Source organism: Gobius niger, assembly GCF_951799975.1.
Source record: "Gobius niger genome assembly, chromosome: 8".
Taxonomy (NCBI): Eukaryota; Metazoa; Chordata; class Actinopteri; order Gobiiformes; family Gobiidae; genus Gobius; species Gobius niger.
This window is the reverse complement of record NC_136859.1, coordinates 31,162,453-31,188,700: the sequence shown is the minus strand read 5'-3', so window position 1 is coordinate 31,188,700 and position 26,248 is coordinate 31,162,453. Positions and strand designations below refer to the sequence as shown.

Sequence of the window (26,248 nt, the reverse complement as noted above, 5' to 3'; positions counted from 1 at the left end):
GATAAAAGGGACCGTGAGAAGTGCGCCTTTCCCGCACTTCTCACGGTCCCTGAATGCATCTCTCACGCTGCCTCCACTGACCAAAACAACAGCGCGTGGCTACAGCAGCTACACCATGGAGAAGTTAAGGCTTATTTACAACTTTTGACATGTGAAATAAGCGGCGGTGGGCGCGGGGCAGGTGAAGACACGCGCCTGTGGATTAACAGTTTTTCCAACTAGAGCTGAGGACTGACCCAGAAGATCGAGTGCACAGTGAGTGTAGTGTTTTTATGTTTATTCTGTGGAGAAAAGTCGGCCCTTAATGTGCGGCGATTACACTTACTTATCTTACATGAAGCGCGTGCGTTTGTTGATGTGTTGTCTTGGTAGTTTCAGTGTGTGTTTGATGCTACACAGTGACAGGAGCATAGCTTAGTTTGGGGTTGAACTGGTGTGACTGTCCCATACACCGTGACAAACCTATGTTATACACAAGGCTATATGGACAGGCCTTAGCGGGTCTGCTTGCTTTGTGAGTCAGGGTAGAGCAGGGCGGAGCAAGACGTCTCTGCTCTGCCCCGTGTGCGCGGCCCATGGATCTATAATAATAACTGGATAAGACACTCCCCCCTTGCCCGCGCGCCGGTCGGCGGACGGCCACTCGATGGTACTGCAGCAGCAAATTCACATTGGGCCCAGAAAGGATTTTTGCCATAGAGCAGCCATGCGAAAAAAAACTGTCCGTATTCGGCTGACAGGACGCCTACAACTTTCACAAAGGTCGGATTTAGTGTCGACTATCATCTACATTAACATCATGTACTTTTTTCCCCTTCGAAATTTACGTATCGTCTAAAAAATACATTTGTAAGGACTTAGCCGAGCTCCGCTCTAGCCACGCTCTAGCTTTCCGCCGCGTTGATTGGTCAGAACGTGCACGTGGTGCCGGCAGCGCAGCCGGGCACGTGCAGAGCGCGCCCTCGTTGTCCGTGTACGAGCACATGTGGGCTCGGAGGAAAAACAACAGCAGCAGCAGCATGAAGACCAGCATGGGGAACCGAGAGAAAAGAGGACGCAAAACTCACTTTGCAAGTAAGTTTGTATCACACAGAATGTATTCTGTATTGTAAACGTTAGCATACACCACAGTTATTTATAGAATGTAGCTTTATGAAAATAGCAAACAGAAACTACTACGACTACCATTTTTAAACAAACAGAACAAAGCTATTCTAAAAGATGACAGTACCCCGATCCCATTTAGTCATTAAAATATACTGTATGTGCATCGAATTACAATAGTGACAAGGCCTAATACATAGTGAGAAGTTTGTTATTTGGACAAACGTCTCGAGAGCAAAATAAGGTTAGTTTTCATAGTGTCTATGACGTCGGACGCTTCCCTGCTATTTTGCCGTCACATTTCGATCTGAACAATATCTGACTGGCTAAGATCAGTTCCAGGAGTTGGAAATTGTTAGTTTTTGGTTTATTGAACAATAAATAATGACGTGACATTTTTAATCAAGTTTGTCTAATAACTAATAATTGACTTTGTCTCTCAAACCAATGCTAAGTGCATTAAAATGAACAAAAAGCAACATGTTGAGCTGTTCAAGACGAAAATAAAAAGTGGTGTTAACCCTTGGTCACTGCATGTCTTTCTATGCATTGTTTTAGCAAAGCAAGACAAAAGTGAAGGTCAGAGAACAGAGACAACAGTAATGTTAAAATTACAAAACAAACGTATTCATGCTATCATACTTGTTCACTAATGTAACAAGACTGGTGATTATATTACACGTAATAGACATATAATTGCACAGTAGAGATCTGTATAATTCTCATTCTGGTCTTGTGATCCAGAAATGTGAACTCTGGTATAATAAGGATGACAATATGTTTTTCTTTCTTCACTGAGGCTGTTCTGCTGCAGGATCTGTGTCCACTACGGATATGGAAGGTGCGGCTTTGTATGAACTTCTTTACTAACTGGTGATTAGCTATTACTACTTCAGTTAGTTTGTTATGTGTTTCATAGCCACAAATAAAACTGTAATAAAGTTGCTGCTCAGTAATTCTTCCTATATTGAGCAGATGCTGCTGATGGCTGTGTCCGGTCACCCATCTCCTCCTCACGGGGCAGTTACTCCTTGGTTTCTTGTTGGAAGAGTCGTGCTCAGACTGTTAAAGCTTTATGTGAGAATGCATGTGTTATACCTGGGATGTTTGTATTGTCCAGTAGGAGACCTGTTCCAGTCTGGGATTGTCGTTGAATCTGCTCTGACAGCGGAGAAAAGAACTTAAGGTGGTCTGGGCTGAGTTTGTAGCTCAGTAGATAACAGCTTTGGGCATTATTCTTTTTCACTTTGTCACTGAAGATATTACGGGCACTTCTGGAAATGAAGCTAATACCACGTGTTCTTCAGAGTGCAGAGGATTACCGTTTATTTTTTTAACTGCTGCCATCGGGTGTAAATCAATAAAATGTACAATTTGGGCAAAACCCAGTGATTGTTTTTTGTGTATAGTGTTCTAGGCCTATTCTGCAAATATATTGCGGCAGTTTTCTTTTTTGCAAGATCATTAATTTAGTGTATGTTGTACATAAAAAGCTTCATTGCATTTCAATTACATCTATTAGTTTCTGTGACAATGCCATAGACAATTGACATAAATGTTGATGGTGATTTATTTTACTAGAGTGTTTTTTTTTAAACTAATTTTGCAATTCTGCTACAGTAAAATTATTTAAAATAACACTACTCACAACTGTACAATGTTCTACTCTTTTCTACTGCTGATTTACTTGTGATATATTGCTAAACTGCAAATGTTGTGAAATGCAATGTAATGTATTATAATAGATCTTGCCAGCCTAATAATTAGAGGATGGTCTTAATCACTTTGCCATTGTTGATAATTATGATTATACAAATTGCAATGATTCTTGTTCTCATGTTCCATCAATAAAAATGCACATTTCTACATATACACACTTTGATTACATGTTACATGACATAAAATACAAGATAACATTTCAGTGTGTCCATGCACATTCAGCTCCTATAAGGAAGCATTATAGCAACAAATACTTGATATTTTTAATGATGGTGTGTAAAAGAAAAGTCAATTTGCCAAACAAGACACAGAAAAGGTCAAATGTACTGAAAATATTACTTTAAATAAGGTAAAACTGTAATTGTGTTGTACAGGACATTTACCATGGATCTATTATATTAAACATTTGCATACTACGTCTGAAAGTGGGTCTCGTTCATTTCATGTTTATGTTCATGTCACAAGTTAAATGGATCAAATGCTGCGTTGTACAAAATTGCGGTTATTTAAAACTTACAAAGGTATAAACTGACTTTGACTTTGTCATAATGGTGAAAAATAAAAGTTGAATGTGTCTTTTAAAGATGGGGGAAAAGGTGCAGATCTTTAAATACGCGTTGGGCTGTAGGCCACTTTGCGAGCTGGGTCTGCTGTTCAACTCGAGGCTGATTCTCCGCTCGCTGTAGTCGCGCTGAGAATATACAATTTACTTGACATGTGGTCAATTGTAGAAGTATAATTAACCTTTAATTAAACGTTGGAAAACAGTTCCAAAAGTGAAGAGCAGATATTATATTACATCAAAAACTAGGCTGAGCGATGTTGACCTGCTCAGCATACGGTTGAGCTGCGCTCTGCTGCCGAGCTGCGGCGCTCGCTCTCGTCGCGCTGAGAATCATGGGCATGGGCAATAAACATCCAGGTTTCTTTGTGTTTTTTATTTGAAATGATAAAAGACCACTAATATGGCCATAACAATTAATAGTATAAATTATACAAGCATATAATAGCCGTTAAAATTTTCGCTGGGCCCAATGAACACGGAACTAACGCGGAAGTAAGAATTTTTTCTGGCTCGTTGCGCCAATGAGCACAGGCCATTGAAATCAACAGGCGGCCATATTGGAAACCCGGGGCTTGGCGCGGCCCGAGGTCTGTCCACACGTCTTCCTGCACTGGTCATGACTCCTGCAGTGCAAACGTCCCCATTTTGCATATTGCGGGATTTTTGCGGGCGGGAGCGGGACAAAACAACACAGATGCGGGCGGGAGCGGGAATAAAAATTACAATCCTTTGCGGGATGCGGGCGGGAGCGGTACTGCACCATGCGGGGGCGGGCGGGCGCGGGACTGAAAAATCGGTACCGCGCAGACCTCTAGTCTAAGGGGAACTGACAAAATACTATTTTTCCCCACTGTACAATGACGACCAAAGACTGTTGAGCACAGCCTTTATATAATATTTCCCCTACCACTAAAAACGCCAGATTGAATGATGTGTGAGTGAATGAACGATGGTTGTCGGATGGTCCGTTGGCGCAGATGTGTGCATCTGTCAGCACATGAGTAAAGAGCTTTGTGACCAAAAGCACTGCACAAAGAAAAAGTCCTTTCTACTTAGTACTTTTTGAATAAGAGCAATCATTTTCACTGCTGTTGTCAACTCCTAATGACTCCTGTAGCGCTTTCAAAAACATAACCAATGTTTGTGATTTGAATATTTATAATTTAAATGTGTGTTTTTGAACGTTCTTTACCCTGCCACTAACCAAAGTATTTACTAACATGATGTACAATTACGAACAGTTAGCGTGTTCAGCACCAATACGCTCAACTCGTCCATTGCTTTTACATTGCTTGCACTCAGCTTAACTTCGTATTTTGCAATTAGCCACGTGCTAAACCTGCGCATGACCCTCGCAAAACAAATTCCATACAGCACAGACCGGGAGTGTGAAAACATAAAGCACATATTGTGGCACGCTTGCGTCACTTAGCGGCTCAAATTAACCAAGAATGTGCCATAACAGAATTCCTCCAAACAAGTGCGCTGTTGAGAACGCGCACACTATAGGCCGCTGTTGTGTGCTGGATTGAGATGAGCCGCAGTAATTGTAGTTATTTCCTCGGCTGCCCAGGTGTCATTAGGATTAGTCGCTCCTCCTCCGTCCACAGTCACAGCTGCGCTCACCTGCTCCTCCCACTCAGACCTTTGTCCACAGCGATGACAGCTCCCTGCGCCAAAGAGGAAACCGTTGACTTAACAAATGGCGGGAGACGTTTGTGGCTGTGTCTTCGCCCCTGACTCCTCATATACCACATAGTCACTGTCGCACTATGTAGTAGACTAAACAGTACGCTCACTCTCTTGGGCGATTCACGCACACGCAGCCCACTAGTTGCTCAGTTTGGATTGTTACATGGAATCGAGTCTGAGTCACGAATGACTGACTACATCTACTATAAGTTTGCTTAACTTCGGTAAAAATGAATTTAAGCGATAAAGACTGACCAAATTCAAGTAACAGTTTATTTGTCTATGGATCAATATTGGTCAGATAACTTTCATGGATTTAACATGAATGAAAGAAGCGGCTTATTGCCTTTTTGCCTGAGAGTGGAAGTTATCGATCATTTAAAGAGGGGGTATTATGCTTTTTTCAATCACATAGCACCAGTCTATCTCACACTACAATGATGACCAAACCTTCTGTTGGTCTGTAAATGCAGTAAATTAGAATAACTGCCTTGTATAAAATGTCTCTCTCAAAATGGCTGTAGTGAATGTATTGAAATAGGCCTCTGTCTCTTTAAGAACCTCTACTTTTTTCTCTCTGGACGTTTGGACACCACTACACAATGGTGTGACCACGATATAGCGCACTCTCTGCTACTGTGTACAGCAAAAACTCTTAAAGGCAATGCTTTATGCCTCTTTTACTTTATTAGTTTTACTATATGCAATGGAAAACGTTACTGCTTACACGTTACACACATTATCAGAGTTCCTAAAACACTTGAAGCTGCACTTTGCACCAATATGTTTGTTGAAGCTTAACAGATTAAAACACATGTTTGAAGTTGAGCTCATGCCTCCGCCTATTTATTCAATCATTTAGTTGCAAATAGGGTTTTTGAATTGAAAATGTTGTTTTTGGTGTTGCAATTGATTACAGACCTAATCGATTTAGAAAATGTAATCGAGTCCCACCACTAGTCTGGATGCAAATATTTGTCACTGTAAGTAGTCTGCGCTTTCGCCTCCCAACTGGAAGGTCCCAGGTTCCATTCCTGACCCATGTTGGGCCTTTCTTGTTTGCGCAGGTTTCCTTTGGGTGCTGCTGTTTCCCCTACCACAAAACAATCTATAATTAAACAGGGATCGCATAATGCACCTTTAATTACTTTAGACGACCAACTGTTTTGAGAATAAACACTTTTCTTCACAGGGCCCGGCTTGTCAAATGATGTCCGACAAGATGGCAAGTTGGAGGGGACACACAGTGTATAACCGTATGTCCAGGTTTCACATCAAATCACAAAGAGAAAATCCCTAAATATTCGCAGGGCACTTCTTTAAGTCGTGCAATTTGCCACATCATCAAAACATTCCAATGGTTTTCACTTGTTCCAAACAGATTTTGGACAACACCATGACACAGCAGCTCTTTGCCAGCAACACCTGGGTCAGGAGTGTGTATGAGCACAGTGGTGAACAATGGCGGGTCTATAGCTGCAGTAGTAGCAGCAGCGCAGGACAATAGGGCTTAGACAGAATGAGAGGGGCTGCTTCTGGTGCGGCTGATGCACTGAGTTCTGCTGTCACCCACATTTCAAAAAGACAACAAAAACAGGTCACACGAGGCACAGAACAACAGGGCAACATGTAGATCAGGTTTTTTAAGTCACGTCCACCGAAATATTCTATAGAGAACTGTCACGCCATTCGGAAGTGGTGTCTGAATGTCCCGAGAGGACAAAGTAGCTCAAAATTTCCCACAATGCATTTTGAAAAGTAGCGGGCTAAAGTGTCACATGCACTTTAATTGCAAATCGATGTGGTGGAAAGTTGCTAACATTAGCTGGCGACCTTTGGCTTGAGCTTTTAGATGATCGATAACTTCCCCTCTCAGGCAAAAAGGCAATAAGCCGCTTCTTTCATTCATGTAAAATCCATAAAACTTATCTGACCAATATTGATCCATAGACAAATAAACTGTCACTTGAATTTGGTCAGTCTTAATCGCTTAAAGGCGGGGTATTATGCAAAATCGACTTTTTCAAGCTTTACATCATGTTATGATGTCATTCCCTCATTAAAAACATGCCTGAAGTGTTGCCTTGGCACATTCACGTGTTTTTGAGTAATCTGTAAAAACTCTGATGGCGGCCATTTTAGGGATAGGTTTGCCTGAGTCCTCCTAGGAACGCCCCCACCTCCTGGAGACGCCTCCGAGCTTTCGTCACCAGCCGAGTAACCAACCACTGCTCCTCAGCAGAACCCCCTCCCCACTGATGCCACAGACAGCGTGTGGAGGGGGCGTGTGGGAAAGGGTCAGAGGTTTTCTAGTAGTGCTTCTTGTAGTAGTGAATTCTCTTTCCTCACCGCGTGTCGTCACGTATAGTGTGGAGAACGGAGTGAGCCCGGAGTCCGGAACGCTACATCTGCTATAAGTTCACTAAACTCTGGAAACAATGCATTTCTGTGACCGACTAAATTTTCAAGAGACGGTGGAATATTAATGGATAAATATCAGTTTTATTTCAAATGGATTTTACATGAATGATGAGTCTTTAAGTCTAGATTGAAGACACATCTCTTCAAACTAGCTTTTAAGACTTAGATCGCATTTATTTGATTGATTGATTTTTTTATATTGTTTTATCTGTCTGTAAAGCACTTTGGTCTTCCTTGTGTTGTTGTAAGGTGCTATACAAATTAACTTTGATTGATTGATTGATGAAAACGGCTTGGATTATCGCCTTTATGCCTGAGAGAGGAAGCTACTGATCATTTAACAGCTCAAGCTAAAAGCAAGCGGCTAACGTTAGCATCCTTTCACCAAAACAATTTACATTCAAGAACTTTATTCATGAAAAATATGCACCGCGCAATTAAAACAGCTGCTTTCACTCATTCGTGTTGTGTATAGTTCAAGCAGTCAGCTGTTCTGACTCTCGCAATCTATGATCGCATCACACTATTTTTTGAAATGCATTATGGGAAATGTTGAGTGCGCTACTTTTTTCATAAATATTCCACTGAAAATGAAGGGTCAGGGACGAGGGTGGGCATTCGGACAAAGCCACTGTTGTGAGGAGCGAATGTAGCGTGTGCCGTAAGATCTACGGACTTACCAGAAACACGCGAATAGAGAGGTTCCGGCTCGGGACTTTTTGCGATTAATTGCATTAAAATTTTTAAATTAGAAGTCCCTGCCCTTATCCAGTCATCCATCGAGCATCCACTGAACCCACAACGCCCATTCCAACGTGGGCCACGGCCTTGTAAACACATTAGTTTCTATATTTGGTGCCAAACCACATGTTTTTTGGCACCTTCTCTGACCCGACTCATCAGATAAATGTTTATATTCCCACAGCTTAGAGAGGACATTTAAATTTTCTGGCATTTTTTCATGTGACACATCAGGACACAGTCACACATGCCGGTTAACTCGATAATGTAATGAAAAGTGTACACCGGGTCGGTATACCTGATTGAAGGCACGTCTGTTTGGATCTGGGTTCTTCAAAGTGGCAAACATGGCGGCCTCTAATGCAATGTTCTGCGACAGCGTCTGTGTGACTGACCTCGTGGACTTTCCCAGTGTCAACAGGCCCATGGCATGATAGCACTGAGCAAACCACAGATCCACTCACCTCTCGGAGCGGCCTTTTCATGTTACCGCACAGTTTGTGAGATTGTTTTTGAATTATCTGACAAAGCCTGAATGGAAAATCTCCCTTCATTCAATAAGTCTGTGTGCATATGTTTTATTGTAATGGGATTTTGGTCTTTTCTAGACTTCTGTGAAATTCAGTAACCCCTGTTGTGCCTTATCCTCCAACGTAAGAAGTGTGGCATGGTACTCGGGCATGTGACCATGGGCGTAAAATATTCAAACCTAACTAATGTAACTAATTAGACCCCCTGAAAAAAATTGCCTCTCGACCCCCCCCAATATTTTACCAAACTTTACACCCTTGCATGTGACAATAGACAGAACTATGAACCGAGTAGTGCTCACTTTGTTTAATTCAAAGGCCTGGACCTGATTGTTTTTTTAGTGTAATAAAATGTGTTTTGTCCTTCAGTACATTGTAAAAACAGACATATGTGATAAAAGGACCTTTATCCGCTGTGCATTTGATGACAGCATCTTTTATTGATCATAAACTAGCAGCTAGTTATTCTAGTTTACATTACCGTCACTGTATTGCTCCCATAGACATATTTTTCTAGTAGACCGTCCGTAATTCTTCACTCCTCCCTTACTAGGGATGATTCGATCTGATACTGGTATCGGATATTGGAGCCAATACTGGATAAATCCGATGCTGAACTTCCGCAAACGTATTTTTGCTAGCTGCACAAAATGCCGCGGCTAGCAACGGTATGCCAGTGCTAGTGTGGCAACATGCTAATGCTAGCAACCACCGATCAAAGCTGGGACAGAAATTATGATTGGATTATCTAAGTAGATAGAATAGCCACTGCTGGAGTAGCCAAATGGGTTTGTATTTTAGGTTATGAAATGCAATAACTGATATCATATTTGTGATGCACAAGTTGAAATGATCTGATCACTTGAGTGAGTTAATGTAAACTAATAGGCTCATATTCCCAAGTATAATAGAAAAGTCCAGTAATCCTTGTGTAATGTTTTTTTTTCCTTTAGATTGTAATGAGGTATAATTAATAATTGATCTGTGACATCTTGTTTGCAAGAAAAGAAGAGACTTAATTGATCTCACTCCTGGAGGAAAAGACGGACATTCACTTTCATTTCATTCTATATCAGCAGACACTCAAGCCCCAGTATCGGTATCAAAAGCAAAAAAGCTGGATCGGTGCATCTCAGCCATTTACATTATTGACACCATCAGATCCGACATGGCAGATCCTCCGACAGAGCATGTTTCAATAAAGGGCAAAAAGGTGGGAAGCTCCGGCAACGAGCTCCACATTTCTCCATGGCCTGACGAAGAAAGGAAAAATACTCAAACTTAAAAATCTGCAGAACAAAAACGATGCCCTGTACGATATTCTTTGAAGCTAAACCTTTAAATTGTTTTGTGGAGATGTGAAGTTTGCATAGGACTCCATATTGTAGCAACTGTTCTGGAGCCGCTTCTGTCCACTAGGGGGTGGTATCGCATCCCACCATGAGGACCAAAAATAACCACTCACCTCGCCCATTGAAAGCTGTAAAACGTGCTCGTAAACCCATCCCTATGAAGAATTGAGATGTTTGAAATATCTCTTCTAAGAATGGCAGAGTTGGCAGCATTAAGACATTTACGAACTTTTTACTGGCAAGTTCACTTCATGAGACCTGGAGGGAATTCATGATAAGAGACTTTCCTAACATGCACCCACGTGACCTCACATATTATCACAAGTCATTTTTTTTTTTCCCATCTGTCGTTGTACTAGTAAAAAAGCCTCCTGTCTGGTGCTGTGGGCAGTCAGCTGTTCTGTGGCAGAAGATCAGTATCTTCCGAGTTTGAAGCGTCGGAGCTCGGAGCTGTCGTTACATAAGAACCATTTGTTTTGTGTATTTCTCACGCCGCTATCTCCCTCTCCCGAGACGCTTCCCCCTGGCCATCATGTACAATTACCCCGGGCACACACACACAACTGCTCTGTTCTTTGATCCCAGCTGAGCGTATACCGTCTCCCTCTCTGTAATTGTGGAGCGTGTTGTGGTTTTTGGATGTCTCTCCCTCCGCATGTACGACTGTTAACATTCCTAACATGAAGTATGGACTTTAGCCTCTGTTGATATAATATCTGATGAACTGTGGCTCGGGGGCAGGAAGCCATGTTTGTTGTGGATAATCAGGGCTGAATGACTCGTTTAATGCCAAAACTAAGTTTGAACGGCCACAAATCGGCAAACTGCAAAAGGCTGGAATTAATTATTGTAACGTCCGCAGCAAAAGAACAAAATATTCTGTCTTATTATGTGCAAAACCCCTCCAGCAAGTGATTCTGTCCTCTCTGGGACACATGTGCAGGGCAGCATTGGCTCACCAACAATGTAGTTGCTTTAAACGATATAGTTTAACATAAAAATCAAACTTCTCGTTGCATTTGACATCGGGAGTGTCTGGGGGGGACTTTCCTGGTTAAAGCAGTACTAAGTAACGTGTTTACCTTAATAAATCCTCTCCGTAGTCCCTGTGGGGGTAATACAAGTGTTTATGGGATGATTGGAGGGTCTTTCATCTCCCCCTGGTGTCTCTGACCAGAAAACCATGTTTGCAACTTGACTGCCACCGGTCCGGAGAAAGCAACACACACTAATGGAATCACGAAGAAGAAGCTAACATGCTAACGGGCAAAGCTAACTGCGAGCTAACGTCACTTTAAACAGTATTTACAGCCAAGTTTGAGTGAAAAAAAAAAATTTCCATTGTATAATTGAATGAACAATATCCCTCTCTCCCTTCGCCTTTCCTGTCAGCGTAGTATTTACTCTCCAAGACAATTAATGAGTTAAAAAATCGTAACTTGCTACGACACCTGCAGTTGCGCTTATGGCCTCTAGGGGAAAGAGTTACTTAGTACTGCTTTAAATAAAGAAAGAAGAAAAAAAACAAAACGGTAAAACGGGATTGATCAGAAACTCATTTTAGTTGCGCAGAAGTTATGGAGTTAAGGAAAAGTTGCAAAGAAATTGTGGATTATTGGAGTAGTTGCGTGAAAGTTGTGGGCTTTTGTAACAGTTGCAATGCCACACTGATTTCGCGGAGTTTGCTTGATTTTGTGTTAATGCTTGTGATCACAACAACGCGAGATCCTGGTGTTTGTTTGAATATTTATTGTAATTACTCCAGTTGAGAGGGAATTACTGATGGCTGATGATCACAGTCTCCTCCTACAGAGCATGTTCCAAAAAAAAGTGAGAAAAGCCTCCGCCACTCTGGAGCAGCCTCCGCAGTGCTCCAGGGCCTGTCAATCAAAGCCCAAAGCTACAAACAAATATCGGAAAAAACCAGCGTGGTTAAAATACGTCACTCTTTTCAGAGATCATGAGAGGAAACTGTTATTTTGGAACCGAAAGAGGGCTTTGGAGCCAGGCGTTTAAGTTGTTTCTGACACGTGTAAAGTCCCCATTGGCTTCCATTTTTAGTCAACCTTCTGGAGTCGCCCTATAGCCGCTAGGGGTGTATCGCAGAACTGTCACCAGTACCGCGCCAAGAGGACCACACCCATTGAAATGAACATACTTGATATGACATGTTAAAGTTCATGTATAATCATGATAATAGTTGGGATTTTTGCTTATTTTATAGGCTGTCTTTTTACTTCATGAAGACTTGCACATCCTAAAAATCGGTTTCCAGATTTTTTGTTTATTTGCCCTATTTATATCTGTATCATTCCACAGGGTAACGATATTGTTTGTGTTTCCGTGCACTTTCCTTGAAATTGGATCAATAATAAGGTGTGCTCCTCAAAAACTCCTCATCACACACTACAGTAACAGCCTGAATGGAGAGTTTTCTTTGCTTTGGTTCACCTCACCGTCAGAAGACAAAATAATTAGCCAGGTCTGTTTTGTATTCATTTATGAAAGACGTCAGCAGTGATTTTATGATTTCTGTTTTTGTTTTGTTTTTTTGAGAATGGAAGCATCACTTGGTTTCAGTTAGTGTTATTAGTTATGGAGGCTTTATGCCACACTGAATTATGATCACGAGTTCTGATCTGCTTAACAACATGAGCGGGGCTTATGCTGAGTCAGCACTGGATTATTTTGTAAAGGAGTTTTTCAGATACAGTGCTGTGTTTTTCATTAATGTGTTGAGTTAGTCAGACTCATTTATCTCATATGTCCCTCTATCATAACTAATCACGTCAGCACTGACATGATGATGATTTACACGTGGTACTGAGCAAACACATTTATGGTCATGATTTAATTCATTTGATTTTATTAATCCAATTGTTCATAACTTCAGAACTTCCTCATCCCTGTGACGCTAATGACATAATTCTGAGTCATTGTCGGACACACCGAGCTGCTGACCAATTTTGTGAAAATATCAAACATGATCAACAATTCCATTATCGTAGCTTGTAGTAGTACTTGTTTTTTGTAGTAGGAGGATTTAGTCGTAATAGTAGTTGTAGTAAGTGTAGCTGTGATGGCAACAATGGCTGTTTACTATTTCCTGTGGTATTGACTATAGTAGTCATTTTAGTCTTTGTGGCCACAGTCCTTGAAATATTCATTGAATATGAATTTATGACCCAAACTATTTCTATTTCTAATTGCATTTTGAATTGGGCATACACTTAACCTTTTTAGTTTTTGCTTTGACTGGTTTAAAAGTCAAAAAACATTCAGGTACAGAGGCGAGTAGTTCCATTAATTCAAGGACATGAACTTGTGTAACTTTTTTTTTTTTAACGTAATTGTGCATTTTAGAGTAGTTTTACCATAGTACTTTTGACTTCTACTTGGGCAATTTTAATGAAATATTTGAACTCTTACTTGAGTCAAAAAATGCTGTCCCACACTCGCACTCGCAGCCACACTCTCATTCATACTGGCCTATTGTACATGTTTTCAGTGGTTGGAGGAACCTACGCAGTCCTGGGGAGAACATGCAAACTCAACACAGAGAGGCCCGAACCCGGGACATTCTCGATGTGAAGCATTAGTGCTAACCCCTGTGCCACCGTGACAACTTTCACATCATTTCATGTTTTGTTTCGCATCATTTATGTCACGACTGAATCATAAATCAGATGCTCAAACAGTCACTCAGTACTTGAGTAATTAATTTGGTCACTACTTTATTTACTTCTTGAGTAAAATAAAGTAATGAAGTTACTCTGACTTGAGTACAAATCTGCCCACATCTGTTCAGGTATGAGTATTGTATATAAGTGTTAATCCCCACTGCTGCCAGCAGAGGGAGCTTCAACTAAGCAACAGGATAAAGACCAACATAGGGCTGCTCGATTATTGAAAAAATAATAATCACGATTATTTTTGTCATAATTGAAATCACGATTATTCGATTATGCGATTATTTGTTGCCTTTAAACAAAAGTCTTTATTTTATTTATATATTTATTAATAAAAAAAACTATGCTGAATATTTTCTGTTTTCCGGACAGTCATGAAAGTACAAATGATTTCAAGTATGCCTCGATTAAGGAGAGGTCTCTGTTTCACACCTGCCCCCTGCTGGCCAGCCCTCACACCTGCGCAAGTAAACTGAGCAGCGCGGCCTGATGACATCATCACACAGCGCCGTTTGTTTTTATGTCAGGCAAAAGCACGAGCCGTGGCAGGTGAAAAGCGAAGAGAAAATAATCCCAGCGCCATGAAATAATGCAAGAAAAAAAAAAAAAAAATTGAAAAAAAACAACAACAACTAAAAAACAACTTATTTTTCGATTATGCACATTTTTTAACCGTTTAGTGTAATAATCGGAATCGAATTTCGATTAATTGCACAGCCCTAGACCAACACACTTCATGCAGTTAATGTACATTTCAGTTAGGTTCCTAAAGGCAGGTTTAAAAGCAGGCCCACTTTAACAACTGTGAGGTGTGAGGTTTTAGGACATTTTGCTTCATATCTGTGCTGTCTCTTTATCAAAAACTGTTTTATGATGACTGTTGCTCTAATTTTCACTATTTTCTATTTAATCTGGAGTAACAACCACTAACGACATGCCTTATTCACACCCACTGCAACATGGATACTGACTTAAGCTGTTGTCTGTTGTCTGTTTCCTGTCTGCTTGAGCCGAGATAGTCTCTTCATATCAGAGCCCAGTTATCTGTGAACATTCTCCCACTCCTAATAAGGCCCGGTGGAAGGACAGGACAAGAGACTGGAATACAGAAATATTTTCCCACAAATTTCTCCAAACCACACAACAAATATGGGCTTATGGGCACAATAGCACAACGGCTTTCTCATTCACGTTGAGGATTATATGGATTGCGCATGTCTGTGTACGGCGGGCGGTTTGATGTACATTGACTTTGCTGTGGCTTGTCTCTATAGCCAGTCATCATTGCTTTGCTCAGCCCACTTCAAGGATATCAAAAAATGTGTTGCATCCTTTGTCCCATTCACAGTGATTCTGAGAAATGAGTGACTAAAGTTTTTGAAATGTGACCACAAACCAGCAGAATGTGGGCTGTTTTACCGGGCAGTATTGATTAAACATCATTGCATAGGGCTGCGCAATATCAGGACAAAAATACACAAGAATTTAGCAATACAGATATTTTACTAAACCTTTTCAATGGCACATTCCTTTACATTCAAACATTTAGGGCCAAAACAAGGCTGAAAGTGAACTACATTTGGAAAATCTTGAGTAAAATGGAACTTAAGCGCATTTTTAAAGGGAGAGGAGTGTTATTATTCTCTCGTCAAAAAACAAACCTGGAGTTGTGTTTCGAGGCACTTGCGCATCTTTGAGTAATCTCTGAATCTCCCCTGTGGTAAGCAGCGCGGCTCCTCCTGTTTCCTCCTGAGGCTTTGTATCCAGGAAATGTCTTTCTTATCTCTTGATCGTTTCATCGCGGAGTAAAAACACACAGGCTGCCCGCTTTGTTTTCTGTCTTGGTCCTTTTTTTCCCCCTCTCCTTCTTTCTTAAACAGCTGCACAGCCAAGAGGAGCAATAGGAAGGGAGGGGGCATATTTTTACAAATTTCTGGTCTGTAATCCTGGCCACTCCAGCGGTGACCAATTTTATTTTCTTACTTTAGGTGGCTCAATCATAATTTCTGTCCCAGCTTTGATTAGTTGCCGTTCGCGCTAGCTTGCTGCTGCTAGCATTAGCATACGGTTGCTAGCCACGGCATTTTGCGCTGCGATCATAAAATACAATTTCTGAGGTTAACACTAACTCAGTGATCGAATTCTCCAGATTCTGTCCAGCAAATTCATATTCACTGAGGTTTAGCGAAACGAACTTGTAGCTAACCAGTTTTCATTACAATGTTTCTCTGTTCCCCTGGGGCCAAGGGACCTCGCTCTTTTCAATGCAAAACACGGGTAGTCTATCACCTTCAGTCCCAGGGATATCGGCTTTTATCGGCGCTAGATCGCAGATAGCCGATATTGTAAAATCCCAAAATATCGGCCCAATATACAGTATAGGTGTGTAAGTTAGTGGTAGTGATAAAGATACCATAAAAAAGCATAATACCCGCTCTTCATATAAAAATAAGCTTTCTGCCATTATCATTTTTTTTTTAAAGCAGCTTGTGTAGGAAATAGTTGTAAAAATGTACTTTTTAAAGGGGCTAGATGCAAGTTGGCCATTTTATACTCCCTACTGCACTCCTCAGGTCATACATGTAACTGCACCTTCTATATTAAGCTTGTGCATGACGGCAATTCGGACCCGAAGTAACACTGTTTTGAGTGACAGTGCAGGATTTTAGAGGCAGTTGTGGTGAACAGGTCTGAGCTCATTCTACACCTTAGGACATTGTTGGAATGTAGGGGGAGGAAAATACACAATTTTAACATTTTCAAACTCCGTATACCGTAAATTCTCTAATACTGGCCTGTATTCCATTAGCGGCCGGGTCTCTAACAGTGGCCGGGTTCGCGGCTGGTGGAGGCAAATTAAAGCCGGTCTCTAAAACAGGCCGGGGCTTTTATTAGAAACTATAGCGGTAGAAATATTCCCCATGTTAGGAATTTGTCTCATTCTCGTGTAAATGAAAACTCACGTGCAGGAAGTAAACAAACGGGAACCCGGGCCGATGGGGACGCTGCGGAGGAGCTGATCCGAGCGTAACTTTGACACAGATTTAGCCACTTTTCAAACCTCCTGTGACTATTTGTAGAAACAGGGAAAGCAACAAATGTTGTGTGACCCTCCAGGGTTTTAATAAAGTCACCATCGCATCTTCAAAGCACGTCCAGCTGCTCCGTGTGCAGGTCAGTCCCACGCCTCAAAATAACTCCTCCCATCAGCGCGAGCGTCTCGTCTTCTCTCGGGTCAGTCTCATGATCGATCACAAACACAAACGCTCCGTCTAAACTCGCCTTTTACACAAGAAAACAAATAATCCAGTCCGCGGTAAAAACGAAACAGAAACCTGCAGTGACATTGATGTCAATGTTCCGCTAACAGCAACGAAACACTTCCTGTTGTCCCGACAAAATAAAAGGCGTCAGTGTTCCAGCCGCTGGGAGAGGGTTTGAAATGTTAATTAATAAATGAACCTAATATTTTAGGTGCAGATGGACACAAATCTCGTTTTTCTTCGTTTTCCTGGTCGTCCGTGTTGCTCAAGTAGAAATAAAGGCCTGTCTCTAATTGTGGCCTGGTTCCAATAAAGGCCTGGTCCTAGATGCCCTTGAGTAAATAAAGGTCTCGGCCTATATTAGAGCTTTTACGGTAGTCCCTTTTTAAAGTATGCTCAACGACGGTTAGATCAAAGTCTGCACTCGATGACAAAAGCCGCACTAAACCCAAGAATCCCAGACGACAATGAGACAACAGGACTCTCCACGCTTTTTATTCTGTATTCGACCACTTCTAAGCCCCCGCTTTCCTTTTGTTTCCCTCTCTTTGAACCGTCACCTGATCCCGTTTAACATGTGGCAGGTTGAATTACAACAATATCAGCTTTGGGGTTCCAATGACACTTACTTACGCTCTCCCCTGGGCCTGTGTTGCAGACATGCCTCAGCACAACATGGAGAACAGCCGGCAGTGGCAGCAGACGGCGCCGAGGCCGCCCTGGGTCAGCCGGCTCGCAGAGGGCCACAGCCCCGCCTCCTCTGGGGCGGAGTCAGACACGGAGAGCAGCAGCACAGAGAGCGAGAAGGTGAGTGAGAGACTACACCACCGACCACGCTGGCTTCTGCACAGGTAGCCTCTTTCTTTTAGATGTATTTACGCTCAATTATTCTTTGTGTTTGTGGAGTGTGGCGTCATGTTGTGTGGTTAGTTGTATAACGTTCAGGAAAATGGACAAGATTAGTATTTATGATTATAAGTAGGATATGTGAGGGTAATATGTCTTAAGATGATATTGAAATTGTTCATCTCTAATGTCAAGAAACCAACAAAAAGCTACGAAAACTGTTAAATGTGAGTCCAGTGAATTTAATGCACGTTTGCATGTAGTTTATTCGACTATCTTTTTGATTTGCTGCTCATGACAACCCTCTTTGAGTTGGGAATGTAGTCCCATTTCTCATCGTCTTTTCTCTCAATAGCCCTCATTGAATAGCTGTGTGTTTTTTCCTTTCCTTTCTATGCGTAATGTCATTTCTCCTGCTCGTTCCTCAGTCTTGTGTCAGAAAGCTGGAGCTGGGTTCTCCTCGTTTGTTTCCATCTCCGTCGAAAGTCCAACAGCGCATTGCTGAGATCGACCAGCAGAGGGAGGAGCTCAAGATCGAGGTACACATTACTGCCACTAAAACAACAAACAAGACCAAAAAATGCGTATTCCGCCAACAATAGTGCTGTGATATTTTACTAGAACATTTCAACACAGTAGCTCCATTGTATTTAAACAAAAGTCCTTAACAATACTGCAAAATGTACTTAGTAATAAGTACAATTTTCTTGAAACAAGTATATTTTACCTTGATTTGAGTTAGTCTGTAACAAAATCTGCCTGTGGAGCAAGTGTCTTTTGCTCTTAATTTAACGGATTTGTTTACTTTACGAGTCAAAATTACTTAATAAATGAAGGTCATAGATTCTTACTTTGAGTACTTTTTTTTGCAGTGTTTTTAAAAAAATTTTTTTTATCAAATTGTGTCAAAACAAAAGTCACAAAATGCTAAATCAGGACCAAACTAAAATCCTAAACTAATATTATTGTAAGTTTTCTTTAGGGGTGGTTAGCATAGCGCCTTTACTTTCCATCCCGGCGGCTCCCATGATGCTTCTGGATCCATTTTATTTATTCGTTAGCCACATAACATAATTGCCTAAGTCATTTTGTATTGATAAAATGGCAATATGAGAAAAACAATGTGTTTCCTATAAAACGTCTTTTTACATGTTTTCCAAAATCAAAACAAAAATGAGTTGTGTGGCTAACGGATTATGTAACCATGGATACGCTGGGTCACTGAAAGTTGCATAGTGCACCTTTAAGTTTGTTGTTTTAGGTTGCGTTGGCAAAATCTCAGACAGATGGAAAACTTCTGATAGCGATATTATTGTGGCGGCAATAACGACGCTTTGGCGATATATTGTCCCAACATTATTGACCCGTCGCACTCTCTTTATCATCTCCCTCTATCTTCACAACAGCAGCCTGACCCATACGCTGCCTCCCGTGGTCATGCAGCGGTCAGGATGAATCATATGAGTGGCTCTTGTGTTGTTAGTTACAGCTGGAGATCGCGTTGCTTCAGGGCGAGCTGCAGACGGAGAAGAGCCAGATCCAGAAGCACTCGCTCAAACTGCAGACGCTGCGGCAGGAGGCGCGACACAGGACCCGACACCGCAGCACCGACAAGCTCACGGTGAGGACCTTCCACTTGTTTTAGGAATGGGTGCCTTTTGTGGTTTAGGTGTCGACCTCTTAACCCCCGTCTTAACCCAGCACATTTCATCCAGTTCGGCTTCAGCCAAATCTAAAAACTTCCTGCCTTTAGAGCTAAGACCTACAAAACTGATCGTAACTTTTTTGACGCTTTCTTGTTGACTTTTTGTTGCCGTTTCATTACTCTTTAGTTGTGTTTTTATCGCTTTTTTTGGCTTTTCCAGCATGTTTTTGTCGCTCTTTTGCTGTGTTTTTGTCACATTTTGGAAGTGTTTTTGTCGCACTTTCGTCTTTTTTTATAATCTTTATTGTTGTTGTTGCTTTTTTGTCGCTTTTTCATCACTTTTCATCTAATTTGTGTTATGTCAAACTGGAGAAAATGCGCTCTGTCAAGGCGGGGGTTAAGGAGTTAAGCAAAAATGCAGGACTTTTGATTTCAGAAAGAGGATGTGGGTATATGAAGATAAAATGTCAGTTAGAAATAGGGGGATATTACTTCTTTTCCTTTATGTGATTTCCTTTTTCACTGTTTCCTTGCAGTTAAATGCAAACCGTAACTTTTTTCTGTTCAGAGACGTTGGTCCAATCACATGCTCTTGAAGAAATGGCTGCTTCAGTAGAAGAATGCTACGCTAAATTAGCTATGGCTGTGGTTTACAATAACAGAATCACACATAACCATTTCTCTAGGCTCCCTTTCACAGGGCTGAATGCTGAGCCAATACGTCAACATTGGCATCTTTATCTTCATTTAAACACATGGCTGATGTAGTAACACAAACAGTAGATTCCATTTTCCGGGTGCTTACATTACCCTGCACCGCTGTTATCCCTTCTACCTCAGTTTTAGGAAACAAAATCAGACCTTGGAGACTCCCATTATCTCTACTATCACTCACATCATTGTTATCCCTCACTCGCTGATGTAAGGAGGTGATGCTCCTCTCAGTTTTCAAATCAGCACTCAAACTGCTTAGCAATGTCAAAAACGTTGTATTATTATTAGAACATTCATACATATTATTTTCAATATTATCCTTGTGGTATTTTCATCCAACATGCCTTAGTCTAAAGGGACTACACAAAGTTTAAAAATGGTAAAATGAATTTTATTTTATATTTTCCTCCCCTACATGTTCCAGCAATGTCCTAATGTATAGAATGAGCTCAGACCTGTTCTATTCTACTGCACTGTCACTCAAAAAGGTGTTTCATCGGGTCTGAAGTGCCGTCATGCACAAGCTTAATATAGAGACTGCAGTTACGCGTCAGACCTGAGGTGGCAGTAGTGAGTATAAAAATGACCAACTTGCATCTAGTCCCTTTTAAGTTTATAAAAAGAACAAAAAAGAACAAAAAAAGAGAGCAAGACTTAAAGGTGCAATATGCAAGTTCTCGTGGAAAAAGTTGATATATGTGCACTCCAGGATCAGGGTTTCTGGTAGGTTTTTCTGAATTAAATGTATGCGTTATATGGTTCCATCAGCAAAGAGAAACCTGCCAGAAACACTAAAAAACACTTGATCCTTCAGCGTCCTGAAGGCCTCCGGGATGGATCCGTGCTTTGTTTCCTGTTTAAAAAAAATACATAATGCACCTTTAAAGTGGACATGTTGTATCGTTTTTCCCTCTTCAGACATACCTGGACTGCTATTTCACTACATTCTTATACGGTGTCAGTGCTTTGTTCTGCACTTCACTCATGCAATTGCGTCATTTTATTATTAAAGCAGATAATCCAACATTAGATCAGTTCTGAGTGTGATTATCTGGCCGTGCTGAAGCTGTAAACCACAGCGTAAATCGAAACAAAACGTTTTTTTTCACACTTTATTCCTACAGCTGCCAGCAGGAGGAGCCGCTGTCAAAGTCTTCACCAGCTCTAGCTTCTGTATTACTATAATCTGTTTTTCAACCCTATACGCAGGATATGTCCACGTTCAGGTGTCCAAAGTAGTTAAAACGATTTCCTGTTGAGAACCTGCATCCACTTTGTCATTTCTCACATACTTTAATCCCGCCGTTGCTTTCTTTTCAGGAGCGGGAGAGACTTGAGCAGGAGAGGAGCCGAGTGGAGGCGCTGAGGAGGACATGCGAGGAGCGAGAGGCCCTGCTGCCCACTCAGCCCGAGAGCCAGAGGGAGCAGCTCAGAGTGCAGCTGCAGCAGGTGAGGCCGCGGGACGAAATCTCAGACCGAGAGACTCATTACGGAGGGATAAGGCGAAAAGAAGCCGGGAATTGCTTTTTATTAGGAAAGTAGAATGAGTCAGAGCATGAGTAATGCCGCGTGCCCTGGGAATCGGCTGCGGCGTGCATTTGCGCCAGGCCCCGAGCCAAAAGAGATGAACTCATAAGCCGAGTGGCACGGTGCGGGTCGGGTCAGTAGGGCACAGTCAGGTACAGACTTGTGTGAAGCTGTTGTTTACATAGATGCACAGGCAGAGGCTGCACGTGCTCGGTTTCTCTTTTGCATTTTGAAGTGCACAGATAAAAAGGCTTCATTAGGATCATGTGCAATTTAGACTTTATTACAAGGGTCGACCTCTATTAGATATATTTCTGTATATGTCAATGATTGAAACCTTTACTATAATTATAAATGTTTAACCCCTCAACTCCCACCTGAACCGAGCACATTTTCTCCAGTTTGGCTTTACCCCAGTCCAAAAGCTTCTGGAAAAAAGCTGTGAAAATAGCAATAAAACTGAGACGAAAACAATGATGGAAATCTGACAAAAAAGTGAGAAAACATTGACAAAAACATGACGAAAAATTGATGAAAAAGTGGCAAAAATGTCACAAGAAATTGACAAAAAATGTACGAAAAAATGACAAAAATGTGACAAAAAATGACAAAAATTTGATTAAAAATGCGACAAAAAAATGACAAAAAATTGATTAAACAATTACGAAAAAATGACAAAAATGTGCCAAAAAATGACAAAAATGTGTCAAAAACATGACAAAAATGTGTCAAAAAAAATGACAAAAATGTGACAAAAAATGACAAAATGTGACAAAAAAATGACAAAAATTTGATTTAAAAAATGACGAAAAAATGACAAAAATGTGACACAAAAATGACAAAAATGTGTCAAAAAAATGACAAAAATGTGTCAAAAAAATGACAAAAATGTGACAAAAAAATGACAAAAATGTGACAAAAAAGTTACAAAAATGAGTTGAATACCCAACAAAAAAATGATGGGAAAAAAAAATCTGATGACGTGAGGAAAACGATCCTCTCGGTTCAGGCGGGAGTTAAGAGGTTAACTATAGACTATTTGAGAGCTAAACATTTTTTTCAACTATATATCGCCTATATTCCAACCCCCTTCATATTAGTATCGGACCCCAAAGTTCTATATCGGTCGGGCCCTAATATTTTGTGATTTTTGTGTTTTGCCAATACAGTGGGAGGAAAAAGTAAGTACACCCTTTGCAATTCCTCACATTTCTGCCTAAATTGCTCATAAAATGTGGTCTGACCTTTATTAAAATCACAATAATGAGTAAACAGTGTCTGCTTAAACTCATACCACTCAAACAATTACATGTTATCATATTTTTATTGGCCATAACATGTAAACATTCACAGCACAGCGTAGCATAAGTGAGTGAACCCTTGGATTTAATAACTGTTGACCCTCCTTTGGCAGCGATAACTTCATCCAGACGTTTCCTGTAGTTGCAGGTTAGATGTGCACAACGGTCAGGATGAATCTCGGACCATTTCTCTTTACAAAACTGTTGTTCAGTGAGATTCCTGGGATGTCCCGTATGAATGGCTTTCTTGAGGTCATGCCACAGCATCTCAATCGGGTTTAGGTCAGGACTTTGACTTGGCCATTCCAGAACGTGTTTTTTAAATAGATCAGACCACATTTTATGACAAATTCAGGCAGAAATGTAAGAAATTCCAAAGGGTGCGTTCACTTTTTCCTCCCACCGTATACAACACCTTGTTGTTTTGCAGCATCATCATGTTGTTCATTAGTCAGGCTAAAACTTGCCCGCTCATGACAATGCTGCCACTGGTTTGATACACAAGGAAGAAATATCCAAACAAGACGGATTTCTGTGAGATTTTTGTGAGATCGGTGTCTAACTGACCTCATTGTATGCATACTATTGATTATCAAAGAGCAGTATCAGTAAGTGTGCTTAGTCTCCTTTGTCATGTTGTTTTTGTGTGTTTCTTTTTCTCCACGCGACAGAGTGCCGACAGCGGTTTTTTACGCTGCTAATTAAAGAAGCCCCTCGTTTTAGTATCTGTCAAACTGGATCTGCTGAAGTTTGCCTGCACACGCGCCCATGAAGTGCGGTGTGCCTTTGAGTGAGTGGTTGGACCAGATCTGAGGCGGCCTCGTCCCGGCGGCAGTCTGTAGTGACAGGTTTAAAGATAGTTGTTTGTTTAGCCTGACGGATGAGCTCACTTTTTTTATGACACAGGTTCAATTAGGCTGGTTTAGCTCTACAACAAAAAAAACATTGTGTGCGCTTGCTTAGTTACGTTTAACTAGTTGAAAAGGATCATCATTTCATTATTTGCCCTTTCCACTATCCATTTCACCATGAGCGTGATAGGGTAAATGCCTGTCCCTCTTTTGGTTTGCCATTTAGACTTTTATCTCCCGTCCAACAATGTTTCCGAGTGAGTTGTACGGTATCAAGTTACATTTAAGAGATTGTCCACACACATTGATTGCATAAAATGTACAACATGTGTATAAATCTTCTGGATTTTAATATTTAGTGACCTATTGATATCCTCTCTTTGCCTTTGAACAAAATAACTAATCCAATGCTTCAATGCCGGTCTTTTTTCTGTCCCATGTCTTATGAAAGGCAGTTCAAAGTGCTTCCGGTTATATAAAATTACAATACTGCAGATAAAGTCTATCCATAAAACAATTACATTAAACATTTGTACATATGCAGCTAAAAATAAATGAGTTGACGCCTGCCTCAAATCCTCCTGAAGCTTGTTCCAGATTTGAGTTGTGTCACTGTGTTCAGTCCTGACTCTGGGACCAGCAGGAGACGACTCCCCGAGGTGCATACTGTATAGATACAGACGGCATCTCTGGAATCGCCCATATATGGTCATTTTTGAAAACAGTTAAGGGGAAAACAATTTTGAAAAAATGTATATTTTCTCTGATTATTCAAAAACTATTGTAACAAATGCTGAATTATGAATATAGTTTCTACTAAACAAAGAAACAAAGACATGGGGAGGAGCAAAGTGGTTCAACAGCCCATAAATACATGAATAACGGAGAATGCTAACTTGATGCTACATGTTAGCATCGGGCTAATACTAACGTCTAGCTAGTGCAAGCTACAACTGCCGTTTTTTCCCTTCTACTGAACAATCTGCTGTGAGAAAATATCCATATGGACCCGATTTACACTTGACTTTATTTGTGTGATAAATAAGTTGATATTCCACCAGAAAATGGCAAAAAAGAGTGAAAAATTGTGTTTCTCTAAAGATTCTATTTTCCCCCTCGGCGAAGCCACGCCCCCTTCTATGACGAGATGCCGTCTGTATCTATAGCTCTAACATGACAGAGATGTACAGCAGCGGTCAAATGTTTGGAAACGCTTTTTTAATGTATTGTGTTCTCTTGTATTTCAAGACTATTTACCTTTACACGGTAGATTGTCACAGAAGGCATTCATTTATGGAGGAACAAAAAACTTGACATAAACTCCAAATAGATATAGACGGCGTATCTGGAATCGCTCATATATGGTCATGTTTGAAAACAGTTAAGGGGGAAAACAATTTGGAGAAAAATCTAAACTTTCTCTTATTATTCAAAAACTACTTAAGCAAATGCTGAATTCTGAACATAGTTTCTATTGAATAAAGAAACAAAGACATGGGGAGGAGCAAAGTGGTTCAACAGCCCATAAATACATAAAAAACGGAGAATGCTAACTTGATGCTACATGTTAGCATCGGGCTAATGCCAACAGTTAGCAAGCGCGAGCTACAACTGCCGTTTTTTCACTTCTACTGAACAATGTGCTGTGAGAAAATATCCATATCGGCCCGATTTCCACCTGACTTTATCTGTGTGTGATAAATAAGTTCATATTCCACCAGAAAATGGCTAAAAAGAGTGGAAAATTGTGTTTCTCTAAAGATTCTATGTTCCCCCTCGGCGAGGCCACGCCCCCTTCGATGACGAGATGCCGTCTGTCTCTATAGCTTGCTTTGATTACTGCACATTTTTGACATTTCTCAATGGGCTTCACGATGTAGTAACCAATAACCAGAAATGGTTTAGACTTCACAGACGGATGAAAACCATTTCAGAAGATGCTAAGAATATGCCTTCTTTGACATTCACACAATGTAAAGTGTTGAAAATAAAGAAAAGCTGATGCATACAAAGTGTTTCCAAACTTGTGACTGGTATGGGGCGGCCCTGTGTCTCAGCAGTTAGCGCTCGTGCTTCACAGCAAGAAGGTCCCGGATTCGATTCCCACCTGGAGCCTTTCTGTGTGGACTTTGCATGTTCTCCCTGTGTCTGTGTAGGTTTCCTCCGGGTACTCCGGTTTCCCTGACAGTTTTGCGTTCCATCTCTGATGCAATTGAATCCATGAGTTAGAGTGGTGGGCTAAAAATGAAGCGAGATGACTCTAAAGCAGGGGTCCCTGAGTATGTCAA

The 26,248-nt window shown here is 41.0% G+C and overlaps 1 protein-coding gene across 1 annotated transcript in view; it reads left to right on the top strand.

Annotated features, from left to right (window-relative positions):
* Nucleotides 1-26,248, top strand: part of phldb3 (pleckstrin homology-like domain, family B, member 3) — a 57,013-nt gene that overhangs the window by 6,519 nt on the left and 24,246 nt on the right. The window contains exons 2-5 of the mRNA XM_079561905.1: nt 17,735-17,883; nt 18,351-18,461; nt 19,406-19,543; nt 21,602-21,730. Of these exons, the coding sequence (XP_079418031.1) occupies nt 17,735-17,883; nt 18,351-18,461; nt 19,406-19,543; nt 21,602-21,730 (527 nt within the window). The remainder of the gene's footprint in view (nt 1-17,734; nt 17,884-18,350; nt 18,462-19,405; nt 19,544-21,601; nt 21,731-26,248) is intronic.